Source organism: Scyliorhinus torazame, chromosome 8 (assembly GCF_047496885.1).
Source record: "Scyliorhinus torazame isolate Kashiwa2021f chromosome 8, sScyTor2.1, whole genome shotgun sequence".
In the NCBI taxonomy this organism is placed as follows: Eukaryota; Metazoa; Chordata; class Chondrichthyes; order Carcharhiniformes; family Scyliorhinidae; genus Scyliorhinus; species Scyliorhinus torazame.
In genome coordinates, this window is record NC_092714.1 from 15,558,466 (window position 1) to 15,581,875 (window position 23,410).

At 48.2% G+C, this 23,410-nt stretch overlaps 1 protein-coding gene across 1 annotated transcript in view; it reads left to right on the forward strand.

Annotated features, from left to right (window-relative positions):
* Positions 1-23,410, forward strand: part of LOC140428701 (uncharacterized) — a 149,858-nt gene that overhangs the window by 15,726 nt on the left and 110,722 nt on the right. The window contains 1 exon segment of the mRNA XM_072515431.1: positions 6,303-6,602. Coding sequence (XP_072371532.1) covers positions 6,303-6,602 — 300 coding nt within the window.

Here is a 23,410-nt window from a genome sequence, read left to right on the forward strand (position 1 = left end):
CTCAGGATGGCGTGTGACTTGGTGGGCAATTTTCAGCTGTGCCTGCTTTCCCATGTTTGGACCTCTTAGTTGATCCCATACCTGATCCTAACCTGCACCCGTTGAAAGATTATCACTTTTTTTTTTAGAAAATATTTTATTTTATTTGTAATTTTCACAATTTAATATGTTGACATTTCTAAAACAACCGCACGGGTCGACGCACAAAATACCCCCTAAAGGAACAGCAAACAATAAACCACGCCCCCCACTTCTCCCGCCCCATCCCCAATTACCTGTAAACTGCGTTCCCCGGTCCTTATTTAACATTACCCTGCCTCCTGTTTTCCTCACCGCCCCCCCCTCCGCTTTTCCCCTTCCCCCCCCTTACCGCTGACGTTCAATTTTCATTAAAGAAATTGATGAACGGCCGCCAACCCCGGGCGAATCCCTGTACTGATCCTCTCAGAGCGAACTTGATTTTCTCCAGACTGAGAAACCCTGCCATATCGCTGACCCACACTCCTGACTTCGGGGGCTCCGAGTCCCTCCATCTCAGCAAGATCCGTCTCCAGGCCACCAGGGAGGAGAAGGCCAGTATATCGGCTTCCCTCCCCCACCTTTGCCCCCGGATCTTCCGACACCCCAAATATTGCCAATTCTGGACTCGGAGTTACCCTACCTTCCAGGACTTCTGACAAAACATCTGCAAATCCCTGCCAGAATTCCCTCCGTTTCGGACATGCCCAAAACATATGATCATGGTTGGCCGGCCTACCCCACACCGCCCACATCTGTCCTCCACCTCCTCGAAGAACCTACTTATTTGGGCTACCGTTATGTGGGCCCTGTGGACTACCTTGAACTGAATCAAGCTAAGTCGAGCACAGGACGAGGATGCATTTACCCTTTTCAATGTTTTTTCCACAGTTCAGTTTCCAGCTCCCCTCCTAGCTCCTCTTCCCACTTCCTCGTCACCTCTCTGATAGGGGCCCCTTCCCACTCTTACAATTCCCTGTATATCTCCGAAACCTTCCCACCTCCAAACCCCTGTTTTTGACAGCACTTTATCCTGTAGTCCCCTCAGGGGGAGGCGAGGAAAGCTTGGGACCTGCCTCAGTACAAAGTCCATACTTGGGCAGCACGGTAGCATTGAGGTTAGCACAATTACTTCACAGCTCCAGGGTCCCAGGTTCGATTCCGGCTTGGGTCACTGTCTGTGCGGAGTCTGCAAATCCTCCCCTTGTGTGCGTGGATTTCCTCCGGGTGCTCCGGTTTCCTCCCACAGTCCAACGATGTGCGGGTTAGGTGGATTGGCCGTGATAAATTTCCCTTAGTGTCCAAAATTGCCCTTAGTGTTGGGTAGTGTTACTAGATTATGGGGATAGGGTGGAGGTGTTGACATTGGGTAGGGTGCTCTTTCCAAGAGCCGGTGCAGACTCGATGGGCCGAATGGCCTCCTTCTGCACTGTAAATTCTATGATAATCTATGATTGAAGGTACCGAAACCCGTTCCCACCCGGCATATCAAACTCCTCCTCTAATGTCTCCAAGGTCAGAAAGGTCTCCAGGATGAATAGATCCCCAAACTGCTCAATCCCTGCCCGCTGCCATATCGCAAAGCCCCCATTCAGCCTCCCCCCTGGGACAAACCGGTGATTGTCACAGATCGGTGACCAGTCTCATATCATTGCCCCCACACCACCGGACTTGTAGAGTATCAAACCGACGAGAATGGCAGGGTTGCCAGTCAGTAAAGCCTCCAAACTCGTACCTTTGCAGGATGCTGCCTCCATCCGCTCCCAGACCGACCCCTCCCCCACTACCCACCTCCTGATCATCGATATTATGGCATCCCAGTAATAGTTAATAAAGCTCGGGAGTGCCAAGCCCCCTTCTCCGCGGGTCCATTCCAGGAGTGCCCTCTTAATCTCGGGGTTTTACCCACCCATATAAACCTCAATATCGCCGCATTCATACTTCTGAAAAAAGTCTTCGGGACAAAAATCGTGAGACATTGAAAAAAGAAAGACAGTCTCGGAAGAACAGTCATCTTCACCGTCTGAACCCTCCCCACCAGCGTCAGTGGGAGCATGTCCCATCTGCGGGAATCCCTTCTCATTTGAGCCACTGCTATGCCCAAATTTAACTTGTGAAGCTACCCCCAATCCTTTGTCACTTGAATCCCCAGATACCTAAAACTCTTCCCAACCACTTTAAAAGGTAGCTCCTTCAGCCTCCTTTCCTGCCCCGTGCCTGGATCACGAACATCTCGCCCATTCCCATATTTAACTTATAGCATAGAGAGAGACCCTGTGTTCCACCCCCCCTCCCCCCCTCATTATACCCCACCAGGCATTCGCTGCTCTCAGGGCCATTGCTAAGGGTCCTATTGCCCGGGCAAACAGTAATGGGGAGAGCGGGCATCCCTGCCTTGTCCCCCGACATAGACTAAAGCATTCCGACCGAACTTGGTTAGTTTTTACGTTTGCCACCGGGGCCTGTTACAGTAATCGGACCTACTCCACAAATCCCTGCCCAAACCCAAACCTGAATAAAATATCCAATGGATACTTCCACTCCACCCAGTCGAAAGCCTTCTCCACGTCCATGGCGACTACCATCTCAGCCTCATGCCCCTCCGCTGGCATCATAGTTACATTAAGAAGCCGTCTAATGTTGGATGTCAGGTGCCTGCCCTTCACAAATCCCGTCTGATCCTCCCCAATTATCTCCGGGACACAATCCTCTATTCGAGTGGCCAGGATCTTTGCCAATAATTTGGCATCTGCATTAAAGAGGGAGATTGGCCTGTACAATCCACAGCTCTCCGGATCCTTGTCACAATTCAGGATGAGAGAAATTGATGCCTGTGATAACGTTGGGGGGAGTACTCCCAGCTCCTTGGACTCGTCAAAAGCCTTAACCAGGAGTAGCCCCAGTAACCCAGAGAGCTTCTGATAAAATTCCACTGGGAATCTGTCTGGTCCCGGGGCTTTACCCGATTGGATCGCCCCCCAATTCATCTATCACCCCCCCCCCCCCCCCCCCGTGCCTCCACCAGCTCCTCATTTACCTTCAGGAATACTAGCTCTCTCACTCGCTCACAGATCTCCTCACCTGCTAACAGCCCTGTATCTAGTCTCCACTGTGGGAGCTGGGACATTCCCGTGTCTGCCAGTAGGTCTACCCAGTGTGGTGCATGATCTGAAACCACAATTGCTGAGTACTCAGTGTCCTCAACCCCTGCTAACAGTGGTTTATCTAGCACAAAGCAATCTATCCTGGAGTACGCCTTATGTACATGGGAATAGAATGAATATTCCCTGCTCCTTGGTCTCTCAAATCTCCACGGATATACCCCTCCCATGCGCTCCATGAACCCCCGCAGTTCCATCGCTATTGCTGATAGGTTCCCCGACCTAGCAGTCGACCTGTCGAACCTCGGGTCCAGGACTGTATTAAAGTCACCCCCCATGATCAGTTGGTGCGAGTCAAGGTCTGGGATCTTCCCCAGCACCTTCCTGACAAACACAACATCATCCCAGTTTGGCATATATATTCACCGGCACCACTGCCATTCGCTCTAGCTTCCCGCTAACCATAACTAATCTTCCTCCCGGTCTGCCTCTATCCTCCGCACCTCGAATGTCGCCCTTTTATTAATCAGGATAGCCACCCCCCCGGGTTTTAAAGTGCAGCCCTGAATGAAACATTTGCCCGACCTATCCCTTCTTTAATCTAATTTGGACTCCCAGCTTCAGGTGTGTCTCCTGTAACATGGCCACGACCACTTTTAACTGTCTCAGGTGTGCAAACACACGGGCTCTCTTAACCGGCCCGTTCAGTCCACGAACATTCCACGTAACCAGTCTGGTCGGGGGGGCCCTTGCCGACCTCCCCTGCCGATCAGCCATGACCTTTCCTAGGCCAGCTCCAGCCCGTGTTCCACACCTCACTTGATCCGCCCCTTGGCCGCAACCGCCACCTGATCTCCATCCCCAGTCTCCTAACTGTCCCTTACCCGTCAGCAGTTCCCCCCTCCCCTCCCCCCCCCACTTCGTCTTTCCTCAGCTCTCCCCCCACTTTGTTCCCGTGAACTAGCTGTCCAGCTAGCCCATCAGCTCCCACCCTCTGGCGTCAAAAAATCTGCCATCTGCCAGATTCTATCTCCCCTAAACATAGCACAAACACTCAACACAGTAACAACAATCCCCAAAAACAAACACACCACCCCATAACGTGCAGGCATCAGGGCCCACCCCTCTCCCTTTAACCGATTCTTATCAGTCCCATCACCTTCAAACAGAATCAAACACAATAGAAGAAGCTTCAAGCAGCTTAAGCAAAATTATGCATGCAAGAATCGACCATCTTTCTTACAGAATAGAACCCCCCCCCCCCCCCCCCCCCCCGTCGCAACTGTGGTGAATGTATTACAGTAATAATCCACCATGTGTATCTGTGCTATGCTGTTGCCCTTGTGGGCTCCACCTATGGGCCATTGTATGGTATTATCCATGAGGTAACATGTTGGGGCCTGTGTTGGCTCCGCCCATGGCTCCTCCCCTTGAAGGGAGGTATAAAGAGCAGTCGACCTGCAGGCGGCTTTCAGTGTTAGATCAATCGCAGGCAGGCACGGTTCTAGTTGATTAAAGCCACAGTTTATTTCTACTCTTATCTCGAGTGAATTGATGGTCGCATCAATTTAATCAACTACAACGCCACTATGGAATCGGCCCTCAAACCTGACCAACTGGACCTCGGTCCGCAGGCCGCAGAGGTGAAATAAATTTTTTTGCACTGGCTCCGCTGTTTCAAGGCCTATCTCGCCGCCTCCTTCACGCCTTACGTCACCAACGAACAGAAGCTGAGTCTCCTCCACTCAACTCCCTCTCCCCCACTGCCCCAAGGCCCTGAAAAGGTGCCTCGGGTTCTTTTCATATTACGCCCAGTGGGTCCCCAATTATGCGGACAAAGCCCACCACTAATTAAGGCCACCATCTTCCCACTGGCAGCTGAGGCCTGCCAGGCCTTCAGCTGCATCAAGGCGGACATCACCAAAGCCGCAATTCGTGCGGTAGACGAGTCTGACCCCTTCCAGGTGGAAAATGACGCATCAGAGGTCGCTCTCGCCGCTACCCTCAATCAAGCAGGCAGACCAGTAGCGTTTTTTTCGCGAACCCTCACCACCTCCGAAATTCGGCACTCCTCAGTTGAAGAGGAGGCCCAAGCCATCATGGAAGCCGTATGGCACTAGAGGCACTACCTCGCTGGTAGGAGGTTTACCCTCGTCACCGACCAATGATCAGTAACCTTCATGTTCGATAATACGCAGCGGGGCACAATAAAGAACAATAAGATCTTGAGGTGAAGGATCGAACTCTCTACCTATAATTACAATATCGTCCTGGGAAGCTCAACGAAACCCCAGATGCCCTGTCCCGCAGCACATGCGCCAGCGCGCAAGATGACCGACTACTTGCTATCCACGATGACCTCTGCCACCCGGGGGTCACCCGGCTTCTCCACTACATCAAGGCCCGCAACCTGCCCTACTCCAGGGGCCGGTTTAGCACACGGCTAAATCGCTGGCTTTGAAAGCAGACCGAGGCAGGCCCGCAGCACCATTCAATTCCCGTTCCAGCCTCCTCGAACAGGCGCCGGAATGTGGCGACTAGGGGCTTTTCACAGTAACTTCATTGAAGCCTACTTGTGACAATAAGCGATTTTCATTTCATTTCATTTCCACTGAGGAGGTCAGAGCCACGACCAGGGACTGCCAACTGTGCGGAGTGTAAGCCGCACTTCTATCGACCAGATAAGGCCCACCTGGTAAAGGCATCCCGGCCCTTTCAGCGCCTCAGTCTCGATTTCGAAGGGCCCCTCCCCTCCAACAATCGCAATACCTATTTTCTCAACATCATCGACGAGTTCTCCCGCTTCGCCTTTGCAATCCCTCGCCCCAACATGACCGCAGCCACCGTCATTAAAGCCCTACATAGTGTCTTCACCCTGTTTGGTTTCCCCACGTACGTTCACAGTGACCGGGGCTCCTCGTTCGTGAGCGATGAACTGCGTCAGTACCTGCTCAGTAAGAGCATTGCCTCGAGCAGGACGACCAGTTAAAACCCCCGGGGAAACGGGCAGGTGGAGAGGGAGATCGCGACGGTCTGGAAGACCGTCCTCCTGGCCCTACGGTCTAGGAATCTCCCGGTCTCCCACTGGCAGGAGGTCCTCCCCGATGCGCTTCACTCTATTAGGTCCCTACTTTGCACGGCCACAAACGAGACCCCTCATGACCGCCTATTTGTATTCCCCAGGAAATCCACTTCCGGGGCCTCGCTTCCATCCTGGCTGAAGACACCGGGGCCTGTCCTGCTCCTCAAACACGTCAGGAGCCATAAGTCCGACCCCCTGGTCGAGAGGGTCCAGCTCCTACACTGCAACCCCCAGTACGCATACATCGAACACGCTGCTGGCCGACAGGATACGGTCTCCCTCCGGGACCTGGCACCCGCCGGTTCCACCACCACCGCCACCCCATCCTATCCCACCCAACCTACCCCGACCAGCACCCCCTCCCGTCTGTCATCCTCCCTTCACCGACCTACAGGAATGAAGCTCCAGAAGAGACGCTCCCGGAGTCCACGCCTGTGCCCGCATCGGTGCCCTCACTACCGATGCCAGCACGGATGAGTTCGACACCCGGGCCAGCAACAATGCCGGAGCTTCGGCGCTCACAGCGTACAATCCGTGCGCCGGACCGGCTGAACTTATGAACTTGTCACCCCTGCCAGACTTCGTTTTTTTAACGGGGTGAATGTGGTGAATGTATTACAGTAATAATCCACCATGTGTATCTGTGCTATGCTGTTGCCCTTGTGGGCTCCACCTATGGGCCATTGTATGGTATTATCCATAAGGTAACATGTTGGGGCCTGTATGGGCTCCGCCCATGGCTCCTCCCCTTGAAGGGAGGTATAAAGTGCAGTCGACCTGCAGGCGGCTCTCAGTGTTAGATCAGTCGCAGGCAGGCACTGTTCTAGTTTGATTAAAGCCATAATTTATTTCTACTCTTGTCTCGGGTGAATTGATGGTCGCATCAGCATTTTAAAAGTTTTTTCCTCTGTAATCCAGTACATAAAGCAATAAATCATATCAAATTACACAAGAAAAAAAAACCTTTTCTTCCCGAACATCGTGACTTAACTCACAGATTTAGAAAGACTGAAATTTTAAACAAGTCAAAACAAAACACAGAACCAGTTTTCTCTCCACCCCACTTTATCTCTTCCCCCAAACTCAGTCCACCACAGTTTGAATTTAAAAGTTCTTAAGGCAGATTATTGTCCTTCATAAAAGTAGCCACCTCTTCCGGAGGGTTGAAGTACAGCTCCCGGTTCTCGTAGGTCGCTCAAAGACGAGCCGGGCATAGCAGTCTAAATTTAATGTCTTTCGCAAACTGGACCGCCTTAACTTTGTTGAAACTTGCTCTCCTCTTTGCAAGTTCTGGTCCCCAGTCTTGGTACACCCGGATCTCTGATTCTTCCCACATGTACCGTTTTGTCTGCCTGGCCCACGTCATGATACTCTCCTTGTCGAGGAATCGATGTAGCCTCACCACCATGGCCCTCGGGGGCCCACGACCCTGGGGCTTACGTACGAGCACCCTATGTGCCCTGTCCACCTCCGGCGGCTTGTCAAACACATCGGCCCGACCATCTCCTGCAACATCTTCCCCACATACGTACCAGCATCTGATCCCGAGTCTTTTATTGGCTTAAGTTTAATAAGTTATTTAATAGTTATTTCAAACCTTACCTTCAGAAATATTTTGACATTACTGAAGATTGAGCTCCATTCCTACCTTTATCCAGTTACCTCCTGTATTATTTAAAATATATATTTTCTTGATATAGGCAGCAATGCCAAGGCGGTATTACTGACTGCATTACTTGCCTTTTAGCTGAACCATCGCAGTTCTTGTAATATTGTTTTCACAATAATAGCAGGTCAGGTATTCTAGGAAAGTGACCCCCAATAAAAGACAGGGGGCGGGATTCTCCACTCCCGTGCCGGTTGGGAGAATCGCCTGTGCCGCCAAAATTTCCCGGGACGCCGGTCCGACGCCCTCCCGCGATTCTCCCAAGCGGCGAGAACGGCCGTGCCGAGTTCCCCGCGGCGCAGGCCGGAGAATCGCCCGAGACACCCAAAATGGCGATTCTCCGGCACCCCTGCTATTCTCAGGGCCGGATGGGCCGAGCGGCCAGGCCAAAACGGTGGGTTCCCCCCGGCACCGTCCACACCTGGTCGCTGCCATCGGGAACAGCACGGGAACGCTGGGGGGGGGGGGGCGGCCTGCGGGGGAGGGGAGGGTGGATCCTGCACCGGAATGGTACCTCAAATGTGGGATGGCCTGCGATCGGTGCCCACCGATCGTCGGGCCATCCTCTCTGAAGGAGGACCTCCTTCCTTCCGCGGCCCCGCAAGATCCGTCCGCCATCTTCTTGCGGGACGGACTCGGAGAGGACGGCAACCACGCATGCGCGGGTTGGCGCCGGCCAACCCGCGCATGCCTGGGTGACGCCAGTTATGCGGCGCCGGCCGCGTCATGTATGCGGCGCCGCCTTTACACGGCGACAAGGCCTGGCGCGTGTAGATGACGCGGCCCAGATCCTAGCCCATTATCGGGCCCTGGATTGGTCGGGATAGGGGCCGTTTCGCGCCTTCGTGAACCTCGACGGCGTTCACGGCAGCGTGGGCACTTTGGCACGGGAGTGGAGAATCCCGCCCCTGATATGTACGTCTGTCAGATGTGGACTTGGAAGACAACCTGCAGGTGATGCTGTTCCACCAATATTATAATTATTTACAGAGGATTCAGGCCCAACCATAGAATAAATGTTGTTTTTATCAATATGTACAATGTTATTGACATCGCTGGCATCTTTGTATCTGTAAACGATGATGGACATGCAGCAAACTATCCATTTCTGATGGAATCATAGAACCATTATAGTGCAGAAGGGGGCTATTGGTCTCATCAAGTCTGCACTCTCCAAAAAAGCACTCTACCTAGGCCCACTCCCCCACCCTATCTCAGTAACCCCTGGGGATTACCATTGATACTGTGGCTTCAAGAAAAAGTCAGAGTCTAGGAATCCTGTGGCAAGTAAATCAGCCCCTAACCGTCCAAAGCCTGTCCACCATCTACAAGTGTCACGTGAGAGTACCTTTAAGAAATGGGTGTTTATCAAATAGCTGTAGTTGGTGTACCTTTAAGAAATGGGTGTTTATAAAATTGTTGGTGTAGGTGTATCTTTAAGAAATGGGTGTTTGTCAAATGGCTGCAGTGATGTCAGAGAGTGGGTGGAGCTGGGCTGTCTGCCTGCTTTTACTTTCGCTTTGGGCTGTCTGCTACAGGGTGTGTTTTAGTTTTGTTTGGAGAGCTGGATAGCTGCAGGAAAAGCAAGCAGCTGTATAAGGATCTCTCTGCAATCTAAAGACTGTCTCCAGATCATTTGGATGATTTCAAAGTGATAACTGCTCTCAGTTGAGAATTTAAACCTGATCTCTGCGTTAAAAAGGGTCTTTTGTCTTATGGATGTTTCAAGGACAGATTAAGGGTTACTTATAGAATATTGTATGTGTGGGGATGATTGATGTTGATAGTTGTTAAGATGTTTACTGTGGGGTTTTATAATGTGTTAACTGGTTTCATAAATAAACATTGTTTTAATTTAAAAGTACTTTACCTCATTGTTGCACCACACCTGTAAAGTGGGCCTTTGTGCTCCCCATAACCACAATCTATTCAAAGTTATGGGCCAGGATAGTCAGCACGGATTTGTGAGGGGTAAGTCTTGCCTCACAAGTTTGATTGTATTCTTTGAGGAGGTAACTAAGTACATAGATGAAGGTAGAAAAGTTGATATCGTATACATGGATTTTAGTAAGGCGTTTGATAAGGTGCCCCATGGTCGGCTCATGCAGAAAGTAAGGAGGCATGGCATTGAGGGAAATTTGGCAGATTGGATCAGTAACTGGCTATCACATAGAAGACATGATGTGGAGATGCCGGTGTTGGACTGGGGTGAGCACAGTAAGAAGTCTTACAACACCAGGTTAAAGTCCAACAGGTTTGTTTCGATGTCACTAGATTTCAGAGCGCTGCTCCTTCCTCAGGTGAATGAAGAGGTATTTTCCAGAAACATATATATTCATGTCGCATTACATTCATCCCCCACCATCTGGCCTGCAAAATCCTACCAACTGTCCTGGCTTGATACAATTCACATCTCTTTAACCTGGGGTTACCCCATCTCTGGATCTGTAAAGATTTAATCACCTGCTAATGCTCGCATTCCAAGCATTGTCTGGCATCTTTGAATCTGTCTATATATATGTTTCTGGAACATACCTCTTCATTCACCTGAGGAAGGAGCAGCGCTCCGAAAGCTAGTGACATCGAAACAAACCTGTTGGACTTTAACCTGGTGTTGTAAGACTTCGTACTGTGCTCACATAGAAGACAGAGGGTGGTGGTAGATGTTTTGTAATTCATTTAAAAATGATAATTTTAACATTTTACTTCGCCCAATTGTATAATAGATTATTTCGATATTTTCCTCGATGAAATTTAGTTCATGATTCTGCATTTTGCTTAGTCATTGGGCTGAATTTTGCTGGTAATGTACAAGCTTTTCTGCTGGAACTGAAAGATGGAGGTGATCTCACTTCCACCGGCAGTGGAACCCGGGGCAGCGTGTTGCTGACAGGGGCTGGTTAACAGGCTGTTGTCAGGGCCACCTAATTATGAAATGAAAATCGCTTATTGTCACAAGTAGGCTTCAAATGAAGTTACCCTGCAAAGCCCCTAGTCACCACATTCCGGCACCTGTTCGGGGAGGCTGGTACGGGAATTAAGGAACAAATTAAGGGCACAATCAGGAATGGCAGCGCAAGTGCTGAGGCTTGTAGGCCTCGTCGATGGAGAGAACGTGATGGGGTCGATGGGCAGCAGCACCTTGGCCGTAAGGTTTAGCCTTTGCCAGCTTTGGCCATGCGTTGCGATAAAGAAGGAGCACGTGATGAATCCCACTGAGAGGCAGCCATACATCATCCGAAATCTTCCCACCTGGTGACGGGCCCACTCAACGAGGGAAAATCTGCCCTCAGAAGTGGAAAATGGCCCTTAACCGGCCAGGGAAATTGTTCAATTGGCCTCCTGGCAGGCGTCCGAATCACTGAACTTCCCACCGCAAAGTGGCAGAGCAGTGGGAAAACAACAGGCTCCCCTCCCTCACCTCTCCTCTATTTTGCCATCTCTACTACCTCCCAATCCATCTCTTCAAGGGTCTAGAAAATTCAGAAACTCATCTAGTTTCCATTCATTTTTATTATTGAAAATTATTTTCATTATTTCCAACATTTAGATTTTCACCCTTTGAAGATGACACACCATTATTGGATTTTCAAACAGATCAACAAAGGTAGGAGAATTATGCACTTATCCAACTGTCCAGAGGTAGATGTGAGTAACCACCTATGAAGACCCAGGAGGCTGAGTAGTTGAGTAAATGGTGGTTTATTCAATGTGAAAAGAAATGGCTGCTACAGTGGCACACACACATACACATACACACACATATACACACACACATACACATATATACACATATACATATACACACACACACATACACATATATACACACACATACACATATACACACACATACACACACACATATATACACATACACATATACACACACACACATACACATATATACACACACATACACATATACACACACATACACATATACACACACATACACATATATACACATATACACACACATACACACACACATACATATATATACACACACATACACATATACACACACATATACATATACACACACATACACATACACACACATATACATATACACACACACACATACACATATATACACACACATACACATATACACACACATACACACACACATATATACACATACACATATACACACACACACATACACATATATACACACACATACACATATACACACACATACACAGATACACACACATACACATATATACACATATACACACACATACACACACACACACATACACATATATACACATATACACACACACACACATACACACACATATACATATACACACACACATACACACACATATACATACACATATATACACACACATACACATATACACACACATATACATATATACACATATACACACACATACACACACACATACACATATATACACATACACATATACACACACACACATACACATATATACACACACATACACATATACACACACATACACATATATACACATATACACACACATACACACACACACACATACACATATATACACATACACATATACACACACACACATACACATATATACACACACATACACATATACACACACATACACATATATACACATACACATATACACACACACATACACATATATACACACACACATACACATATACACACACACATACACATATACACACACACACATACGCATACACATACATACACACACACACAGCATGTCCCCATCGGGACTGCTAAGATTGTGGTCCCTGTGTGGGCCGGCTTCTATGCAGTCTAATTATGAGCCCCAGCTGTGTGGGCCTCAACCCACTAGTGCGGAAGCTCCTATTTCATGGGTCCCAGGGGGAGATCGATTAGGGCATCCCCGTGGGCCACGTGAGGGTTATTACACAACCTGTATCTTCTGCCTCACTGTAAGCAATACCAAGAAATATCAGTCAGTAGTTTCAAAAAAATGGAACCTAAGCAGGTGATGTAAATCTGTATTGCAATCTGCAAAGGTATCAATAGTTGTTGCATGCGGTCCAATTAGAGACACATGCCCGGGAATTTTCCATGTCGGCTGTGGGGGGACCCACCGCCGTATAATGCCAGACGTTAATTGATTTTCATTGGACCGGGTGATCCCAACAGTGGATAAACAGACTGGAAAATCCCACCCATGGAATGCCCAAGATATTTGAATCCAGACTAAACCTCGAGGTGCTGTAAAGATTAAAGTTTGAGTAGACATTCTCTCTATTTTTTCAAGGCAGTTAGACACATGCAATAAATTTGGGCCTTAAAGTGGCACTCACAACCTATACGTTAATTTTAAATAAGGTGGTCCAGAGTCACTGGAATTCAGGAGAACAAGAGATGATTGAAATCAAACATATCCAATTCTTCGGAACACGGCAGGTAGATGCTGAGAGAATGTTTCCCTGGCTGGGTAATCTAGAACACAGCCATTATCAACACCAATCATCATTTTGAAATCATCCAAATGATCTGGAGACAGTCTTTAGATTGCAGAGAGATCCTTATACAGCTGCTTGCTTGTCCTGCAGCTATCCAGCTCTCCCTACGAAATCTGCACGGTGGCAGAGTGGTTAGCACTGCTGCCTTGTAGCCCCGGGGGCCCAGGTTCAATTCTGGTCTTGGGTGACTGTGTGGAGTTTGCACATTCTCCTCGTGCAGAGACCCTCTGGTCCAGAGAGACTGTCAATCAAGAAGGAATCCAGTTGGAGGAAGAAGAACTAAAATGGACTATGTTATTATAAATGTTTGCAAATTTTGTTTTGTTAGACACTGTCAATATTTCTTAAAGGAAAGTGAAAAGGTGAAAAATGAAACCATCTGGAAGTCGATGGTTTATTTTTTTCTTGTGGGGAGGTGTCATATGAGAGTACCTTTAAGAAATGGGTGTTTATCAAATAGCTGTAGTGGGTGTACCTTTAAGAAATGGGTGTTTATAAAATAGCTGGAGTGGGTGTACCTTTAAGGAATGGATGTTTGTCAAATGGCTGCAGCGATGTCAGAGAATGGGTGGAGCTGGGCTGTCTGCCTGCTTTTACTTTCGCTTTGGGCTGTCTGCTACACGGTGTGTTTTAGTTTTGTTTGGAGAGCTGGATAGCTGCAGGAAAAGCAAGCAGCTGTATAAGGATCTCTCTGCAATCTAAAGACTGTCTCCAGATCATTTGGATGATTTCAAAGTGATAACTGCTCTCAGTTGAGAATTTAAACCTGATCTCTGCGTTTAAAAAGGGTCTTTTGTCTTATGGATGTTTCAAGGAAAGATTAAGGGTTACTTATAAAATATTGTATCTGTGGGGATGATTGGTGTTGATAATTGTTGAGATGTTTACTGTGGGGTTTTATAATGTGTTAACTGGTTTCATAAATAAACATTGTTTTAATTTACAAGTACTTTAGCTCACTGTTGCATCACACCTGTAAAGTGGGCCTTTGTGCTCCCCATAACCACAATCTATTCAAAGTTATGGGCCAGGATAGTCAGCACGGATATGTGAGGGGTAAGTCGTGCCTCACAAGTTTGATTGTATTCTTTGAGGAGGTAACTAAGTACATAGATGAAGGTAGAAAAGTTGATATCGTATACATGGATTTTAGTAAGGCGTTTGATAAGGTGCCCCATGGTCGGCTCATGCAGAAAGTAAGGAGGCATGGCATTGAGGAAAATTTGGCCGATTGGATCAGTAACTGGCGATCACATAGAAGACAGAGGATGGTGGTAGATGGTAAATTTTCATGCTGGAGCCCAGTCACCAGCGGTGTACCACAGGGATCAGTGCTGGGTCCTCTGCTATTAGTGATTTTTATCAATGACTTGGGTGATGGAGTTGGTGGAGTAGTGGATGAGGTGGAGGGCTGTTGTAGGCTGCAAAGAGACATTGATAGGTTGCAGAGCTGGGCTGAAAAGTGGCAGATGGAGTTTAACTCTAATAAGTGTGAGGTGATTCATTTTGGTGGGACAGATTTGAATGCGGATTACAGGTTTAACGGCAGGGTTCTGAAGAATGTGGAGGAGCAGAGAGATCTCGATTCATGTCCATAGATTTCTGAAAGTTGCCACCCAAGTGGATAGAGCTGTGAAGAAAGCCTATAGTGTGTTAGCATTTATTAACAGGGGGATTAAGAGCCGAGGGGATATGCTGCAACTATACATCACCCTGGTGAGACCACATTTGGAGTTTTGTGTGCAGTTCTGGTCACCTCATTATTGGAAGGATGTGGAAGCATTGGAAAGGGTGCAAAGGAGATTTACCAGGATGCTGCCTGGATTGGAGGGTAGGTCTTACGAGGAAAGGTTGAGGGAGCTCGGGCTTTTCTCATTGGAGCGAAGGAGGATGAGAGGTGACTTAATTGAGGTGTATAAGATGATGAGAGGGATAGATAGAGTGGACGTTCAGCGATTTTTTTCCTCGGGTGGATGTAGCTGTTACAAGGGGGCATAACTTTCAGGTTCATGGTGGAAGATATAGGAGGGATGTCAGAGGTAGGTTCTTTACTCAGAGAGTGGTTGGGGCGTGGAACGCACTCCCAACTATGGTAGTGGAGTTGGACACTTTAGGAACTTTGAAGCGGTTATTGGATAGGCATATGGAGTGCACTAGAATGATTGGGAATAGGTTGATTCGATCTTTGTTTCAGACTAGATCGGCACACCATCATGGGCCGAAGGGCCTGTACTGTGCTGTACAGTTCAATGTTCTATGTTCAGGTGAACTCCATGATACACTTTGTGGTTCTCTAAACACTGGCCCGTAATACAAGGCACAAGTGAGGAGTGTGATGGAATAATCCCCACTTGCCAGGTTTAGTGCAGTCTCAACAACACTCAGAAGCTCAATACTATCTTGGACAAAGCAACCCATTTGATTGTCACATCTTCATTCACTCCCTCTGCCACTGATGAAAACAGTGGCAGCATTGTGTACCATCTACAAGATGCACTGCTTCGAGAGCACCTTCCAAACCCATGACCACTATCACTGAGAAGGACAAGGGCAGCAGACTCCACCACTTAGAGGTTCCCTTTTTTCTTTCCAAAAATATACTTCGTTCGTAAAATATCTGAAAGAATATTACAAACCTTTCAAATTGGTCATCACACAAAGTGCAATAATATTCAGGTTTTCTCCATACTTCATGTTGCTCTCTGAGATGCATCAATACAGTCCAAGAAAGAGGTTCCCCTCCAAGTCATTCACCATCGAGACTTGGAAATATATGCTGTTCCTTCACTGTCACTGGGTCAAAATCCTGGAGCTCCCATCCGCCTTCACCCCCCATTGAGCTACCATTGAATTGGACACCCTTAAAATGGCCACCAGCGGACATGGCCTACACAGAGTATCCCTGACATGGTGTTCCAGAAAGAGGGCCAGAAGCCAATAAACTTGGGACAGGACCAGAACATATGTGTCTGGTTAGCCAGCCTACGAGAGCAACGTTCACACTTATCCTCCACCCCAGGGGAAAAACGCTCATCCTCAGCCTGGTCAAGTGCATCCTATGCAAAACCTTGAATCGAATCAGACCCAGCTGGGCACATGAAGGCGTGAAGTTGACCCTGTGAAGAGTCTCCCTCCACACCTCATGTTTATATTCATCCTCTCATTTCGATCTCATACCGCTCAGCAAGTCCGATTTAATACGCTAACCAGATTAGTGTAGTTTCATTTATGAAGTGAGGCCCAATTGGACCCCCAGATAACGAAAGCTAGTCCTGGCCAGGCGAAAAGGTAACATTCCCAGATGGGTCCTCCTCCCAGGGGGTTTAACCGGGAAACACTCAGTCTTGACCAAGTTCAAATTGTACCCAGAAAAGGAGCCTCAAATGCTAAGCATCTTCATTATGTCATCCATGGAAGGTACTGGGCCCTTAATATAAAGAAGTAGGTCATCTGCTTAAAGGGATACCTGATGCTCCAGCCCTCCCCAATTTATCCCCCTCCACTTAACAGAGGACATAAACACGAGAGTAAGCGGCGCTATTGCCAAAGCAAACAAGAGTGGGGACAGTGGACAGCCCTGCCTCGTGCCCCTGTTCAATGAAAAATAGCCAGAGTTCAGGGCATTCGTACGAACACTTGCAGTGGGGGCCTGAGACAGTAGACAAATCCAAGAAATAAATTTGTTACCAAATTCAAACCGTCCAAGAACCTCCAATAAGTACTCCCACTCTTCTCTATCCGATAACTTTTCGGCATCCAGGGAAACAATCACCTGCGGTGCAGGCACCGAGAAGGGGGACAAGGACAACATTGGACAGGTGAAGTATATTGACCGAAAATTGTCGACCCTTCACGAAGTCCATCTGACCCTCCGAGAATATATTTGGCAGGCAGGGTTCCAGCCAAAGCGGCAGCACCTTGGCAAATAGCTTGATGTCCACGTTCAACAGTGAAATCGGGCGGTACGACCAACACTCTGTCAGCTCTTTATCCTCCTTAAGAATCAAAGAGATGGAGGCCTGTGAGAGGGTAGAGGGAGCGATCCCTAAGATAAGGAGTCATTAAACATATCCAGAATTAAAGACACAAGCTGCTCCGAGAACTTTTTGTAGAATTCAATCAGAAAACCACCTGGATGAGGGGCTTTGCCACATTGCATTAAACCAATACACTTTAAAATTTCATCAAGATGCAAAGTGGATGCCAACTCATCGCTCCTCTCCACCTCAACAGTTGATATGGGTAGGCCGTCCAAAAGGCAGACATCGGGGGCGTCATTCTCCGACCCCCCGCCGGGTCAGAGAATGGCCGTTGGCCGCCGTGAATCCCGCCCCCGCCCCCGCCGAAGTCTCCGGTACCGGAGATTGGGCGGGGGCGGGAATCGGGCCGCGCCGGTTGGCGGGACCCCCCGCTCAATTCTCCGGCCCGGATGGGCCGAAGTCCCGCCCAGAAATTGCCTGTCCCGCCGGCGTAAATCAAAGCTGGTATTTACCGGCGGGAACAGGCAGCGTGGGCGGGCTCCGGGGTCCTGGGGGGGGGGGTGCGGGGCGATCTGACCCCGGGAGGTGCCCCCATGGTGGCCTGGCCCGCGATCGGGGCCCACCGATCCGCGGGCGGTCCTGTGCTGTGGGGTCACTCTTTCCCTTCCGCCTCTGCCACGGTCTCCACCATGGCGGAGGAGGAAGTGACTCTCCCCGCTGCGCATGCGTGGGAAACTGTCGGCGGCCGCTGACGCTCCCGCGCATGCGCCGCATTTCCGCGCCAGCTGGCGGGGCAACAAACGCCATTTCCGCCAGCTGGCGGGGCGGAAATCCCTCCGGCGTCGGCCTAGCCCCTCAATGTTGGGGCTCGGCCCCCAAAGATGCGGAGCATTCCGCACCTTTGGGCCGGCGCGATGCCCGTCTGATTGGCGCCGTTTTTGGCGCCAGTCGGCGGACATCGCGCCGTTGGGGGAGAATTTCGCCCCTGATTTGTAAAGATTGTGGTAAAAAGATTCAAAAGTCGCATAAACCCAAGGAGGGAGAGTGGGGGAACGTGGAAATAAGGTTACTGGTCAGAGTGTGATCTCCCGGGAGGTTGCTTGCCGTTTTAGCTGGTGAGCCAAAAGATGACTGGTCTTCTTTGGACACTTTAGAAACTTTCAGGACTCTTTTGGCACTTTCGAGCGGTTATTGGACATGTACATGGAGCACACCAGAATGACAGGGAGTGGGATAGCTTGATCTTGGTTTCGGGCAAAGCTCGGCACAACAACGAGGGCCGAAGGGTCTGTTCTGTGCTATATTGTTCTATGTTCTATGTTCTCCCCAAATTCGTAAAACTTGCCCCATGAGCATTGCAAGTACTGGTGGTCCACCTCAAGAATAGAGTCTACCAGCCTCTGCTGTTCCACCCTCACTGTGCTCACAAAATGCTCTTTATAGGAAATAATCCCCCCCCCCCCCCAAGGACCACCTTAAGGGTCTCCCACAGTTTGGAAGGCGAGCTTGACTCAGTCCTGTTAAATGTTACATTATATTATGTGTTAATACTTTGTGCGCATGGAGTCGAGACCATAAGACATAGGAGCGGAAGTAAGGCCATTCGGCCCATCGACTCCACTCCACCAATCAATCATGGCTGATTTCAACTCCATTTACCCGCTCTCTCTCCATAGCACTTAATTCCTCGAGAAATCAAGAATTTATCAACTTCTGTCTTAAAGACACTCAACGCCCCAGCCTCCACCGCCCTCTGTGGCAATGAATTCCATAGACCCACCACTCTCTGGCTGAAGAAATTTCTCCTCATCTCTGTTCTAAAGTGACTCCCTTTTATTCTAAGGCTGTGCCCCTGGGTCCTAGTCTCCCCTGCTAATGGAAACAACTTCCCCACGTCCACCCTATCTAAGCCATTCATTAACTTTTAAGTTTCTATTAGATCTCTCCTCAACCTCCTAAACTCCAATGAATATAATCCCAGGATCCTCAGACGTTCATCGTATGTTAGGCCTACCATTCCTGGGATCATCCATGTGAATCTCCGCTGGACCCGCTCCAGTGCCAGTATGTCCTTCCTGAGGTGTGGGGCCCAAAATTGCTCAGTATTCTAAATGGGGCCTAACTAGTGCTTTATAAAGCTTCAGAAGTACATCCCTGCTTTTATATTCCAAGCCTCTTGAGATAAATGATAACATTGCATTTGCTTTCTGAATTACGGACTCAACCTGCAAGTTTACCTTTAGACAGTCCTGGACTAGGACTCCCAAGTCCCTTTGCACTTCAGCATTATGAATCTTGTCACCGTTTAGAAAATAGTCCATGCCTCTATTCTTTTTTCCAAAGTGCAAGACCTCGCACTTGCCCACGTTGAATTTCATCAGCCATTTCTTGGACCACTCTCCTAAACTGTCTAAATCTTTCTGCAGCCTCCCCACCGCCTCAATACTACCTGCCCCTCCACCTATCTTTGTATCATCGGCAAACTTAGCCAGAATACCCCCAGTCCCGTCATCTAGATCGTTAATATATAAAGAGAACAGCTGTGGCCCCAACACTGAACCCTGCGGGTCATCACTCGTCACCGGTTGCCATTCCGAAAAAGAACCTTTTATCCCAACTCTCTGCCTTCTGCCTGACAGCCAATCGTCAATCCATGTCAGTACCTTGCCTCGAATACCATGGGCCTTTTTACTCAGCTGTCTCCCGTGAGGCAGCTTGTCAAAGGCCTTTTGAAAGTCAAGATAGATAACATCCATTGGCTCTCCTTGGTCTAACCTATTTGCTATCTCTTCAAAGAACTCTAACAGGTTTGTCAGGCACGACCTCCCCTTACTAAATCCATACTGACTTGTCCTAATCCGACCCTGCACTTCCAAGAATTTAGAAATCTCATCCTTAACGATGGATTCTAGAATCTTGCCAACAACCGAGGTTAGGCTAATTGGCCTATATTTTTTCATCTTTTTTCTTGTTCCCTTCTTGAACAGGGGGGTTACAACAGCGATTTTCCAATCCTCTAGGACTTTCCCTGACTCCAGTGACTGTTGAAAGATCATAACTAATGCCTCCACTATTTCTTCAGCTATCTCCTTTAGAACTCTAGGATGTAGCCCATCTGGGCCCGGAGATTTATCAATTTTTAGACCTCTTAGTTTCTCTAGCACTTTCTCCTTCATGATGGCTACCATATTAAACCCTGCCCTTGACTCTCCTGAATTGTTGGGATATTACTCATGTCTTCTACTGTGAAGACTGACGCAAAGTACTTATTTAGACAGTCTGAGTGAGTGAGACAGCCAGAGTGGGGATTGGAACTTGGTAATTTGGAACAGTGTGGTAATTAGGTGCAGAGTGGGAGGAGGTGCTTTTTCCCTTTTTATTTTGTTTTCTTTCTTCTGGCTTTGTAACTGGTAAACTGCAGGGAGAGATTCAGAGAGCATTCTGGGAAGGTAAGTGATACAAATACCTTTTCAAATTGTGAGGCCAAACTGAAGTGAAATCACAGTAAAGCTGTGACCTGATTGGCTGGTAGGGAGTCTGTTAAATTTGACAAAAAGTACATTGAAAAAACTAATTAAAACTTATTAATTAACCAGGTAGAGGAGTAACTAAACCTGAGGGCAGAGATTAGTATTTAGCATTTAATTTTACAGTAGAAATCTAGCACAAGGGCCATATAGTTAATTGTAACTCAATCTAACAATAATTCAAGTATTTATTATAAATTCATTAACTAGTGCTTAAATGTCACTCAGCGGGGTGCAGTGTTCCAACTGTGAGATGTGGCAGATCTGTGACGCTTCCAGTGTTCCAGTCGACTACGTCTGCAGCAAGTGTAACCAATGGCAGCTCCTCACAGACCGCGTGGTTCGGTTGGAGCAGCAATTGGATGCACAGAGGAGCATGCAGTTGGCGGAAAGCGTCATAGATAGGAGCTGTAGAGACGTGGTCACACCCAAGGTGCAAGCAGACAGATGGGTGACCGCTAGAAAGGGCAGGCAGTCAGTGCAAGAATCCCCTATGGCTGTCCCCCTCTCTAACAGGTATACCATTTTGGATACTGTTGGGGGGGATAGCCTATCAGGGGAAAATAACAGCAGCCAGAACAGTGGCACCACAACTGGCTATGTTGCTCAGCAGGGGAGGGCAAAGTGCAGGAGAGCGATAGTTATAGGGGACTCTATAGTAAGGGGCACAGATAGGCGTTTCTGTGGGAGTGAAAGAGACTCCAGGATGGTGTGTTGCCTCCCTGGTGCCAGGGTCCAAGATGTCTCTGAACGAACACAGGAGATCCTGAAGGGGGAGAACAAACAGCCGGAGGTCGTAGTACAGTTAGGTACTAACGACATAGTCAGGAAGAGTGACTAGGTCCTGCAGAAGGAGTTCAGGGAGTTAAGCAGTAAGCTAAAAAGCAGGACCTCTGGGGCTGTAATCTCAGGATTACTCCCTGTGTCACGTGCCAGTGAGGCTAGAAATAGGAGGATAGTGCAGCTAAACATGTGGCTAAACCAGTGGTGTAGGAGGGAGGGTTTCAGATTTCTGGACCATTGGGATCTCTTCCGGGGCAGATGGGACCTGTACAAGAAGGACGGGTTGTGTTTAAACTTGAGAGGCACCAATATCCTGGCTGGGAGGTTTGCTAGTGTCACTCGGGAGGATTTAAACTAGTATGGCAAGGGGGTGGGAACCAGAGTGTTAGCTTAGAAGGTGTCATAACTGAAGGGGAAATAGAGAACAAAAATAAGAGAACAACATCATCATCAGGCAGAGCAAAAAAGGTAACAAGTGTGAGAAGGGAGGTGGTCAATGCAGGATTGAGGGTGCTGTACCTAAATACGCGCAGTATACGGAACAAGGTAAATGAGTTTGTTGCGCACATTGAAATTGGCCGGTACGATGTTGTGGGCATCACAGAGACGTGGCTGCAAGGGGATCAGAGCCGGGATCTAAATATCCAAGGATATATGTCCTATCGAAAGGACAGGCAAATGGGCAAAGGGGGCGCGGCATTGTTAGGAAGGAATGAAGTTAAATCGATAGCAAGGAACGATATAGGATCAGAAGGCATAGAATCTCTGTGGGTAGAGTTGAGGAATTGCAAAGGTAACTCCCTGTTGAGAGTTATATACAGGCCCCCTAGCAGTAGTCAGGAGGTGGGGCAGAAAATAAATCAAGAGATAGAGAAAGCATGTAAAAACGGCTGTATTACAATAATCATGGGGGACTTCAATATGCAGGTGGACTGGGAAAATCAGGTTAGTAGTGGATCCCAAGAAAAGGAATTTGTGGAATGTTTAAGAGATGCTTTTTTGGAGCAGCTTGTGACAGACCCTACTAGGGATCAGGCAATTCTGGATTTGGTGATGTGTAATGAGGCAGACTTGATTCGGGATTTTAAGGTGAAGGAACCCTTTGGGAGCAGTGACCACAAATGATAGAATATACCCTGCAATTTGAGAGGGAGAAGCTGGAATCAAATGTAAGAATTTCGTATTACAATTAAATAAGGGTAACTACAAAGACATGAGGGAGTAGCTGGCCAGAGTTGATTGGAGAAGGAATCTAGCAGGGAAGACAGTGGAACAGTAATGGCAGGTGTTTTGGGGGGTTATTCGGGAGGCACAGCAGAAATTCATCCCAAAGGAGGAGGAAATATGCTAAGGGGAGGACAAGGCATCTATGGTTGATGAGGGAAGTCAAAGACAGCATATATGCAAAAGAAAAAGCATACAAAGTGGCGTGAATTAGCGCAAAGCCAGAGGGTTGGGAAGCCTTTAAAAGCGAGCAGAGGACAACTAAAAAAGCAATAAGGGGAGAGAAGATGAAATATTTATGCAAGCTAACCAGTAATATAAAAGAAGATAGGAAGAGTTTTTTTCAATATATAAAAGGTGAAAGAGAGGTAAAAATAGATATTGGACCACTTGAAAACGTGGCTGGAGAAGTAATAACAGGAAACAAAGAAATGGCAGACGAACTGAATAGTTACTTTGCATCAGTCTTCATGGTGGAAGACACCAGTGGGATGCCAGAGCTCCAGAACCAGGGGGCAGAGGTGAGTGTA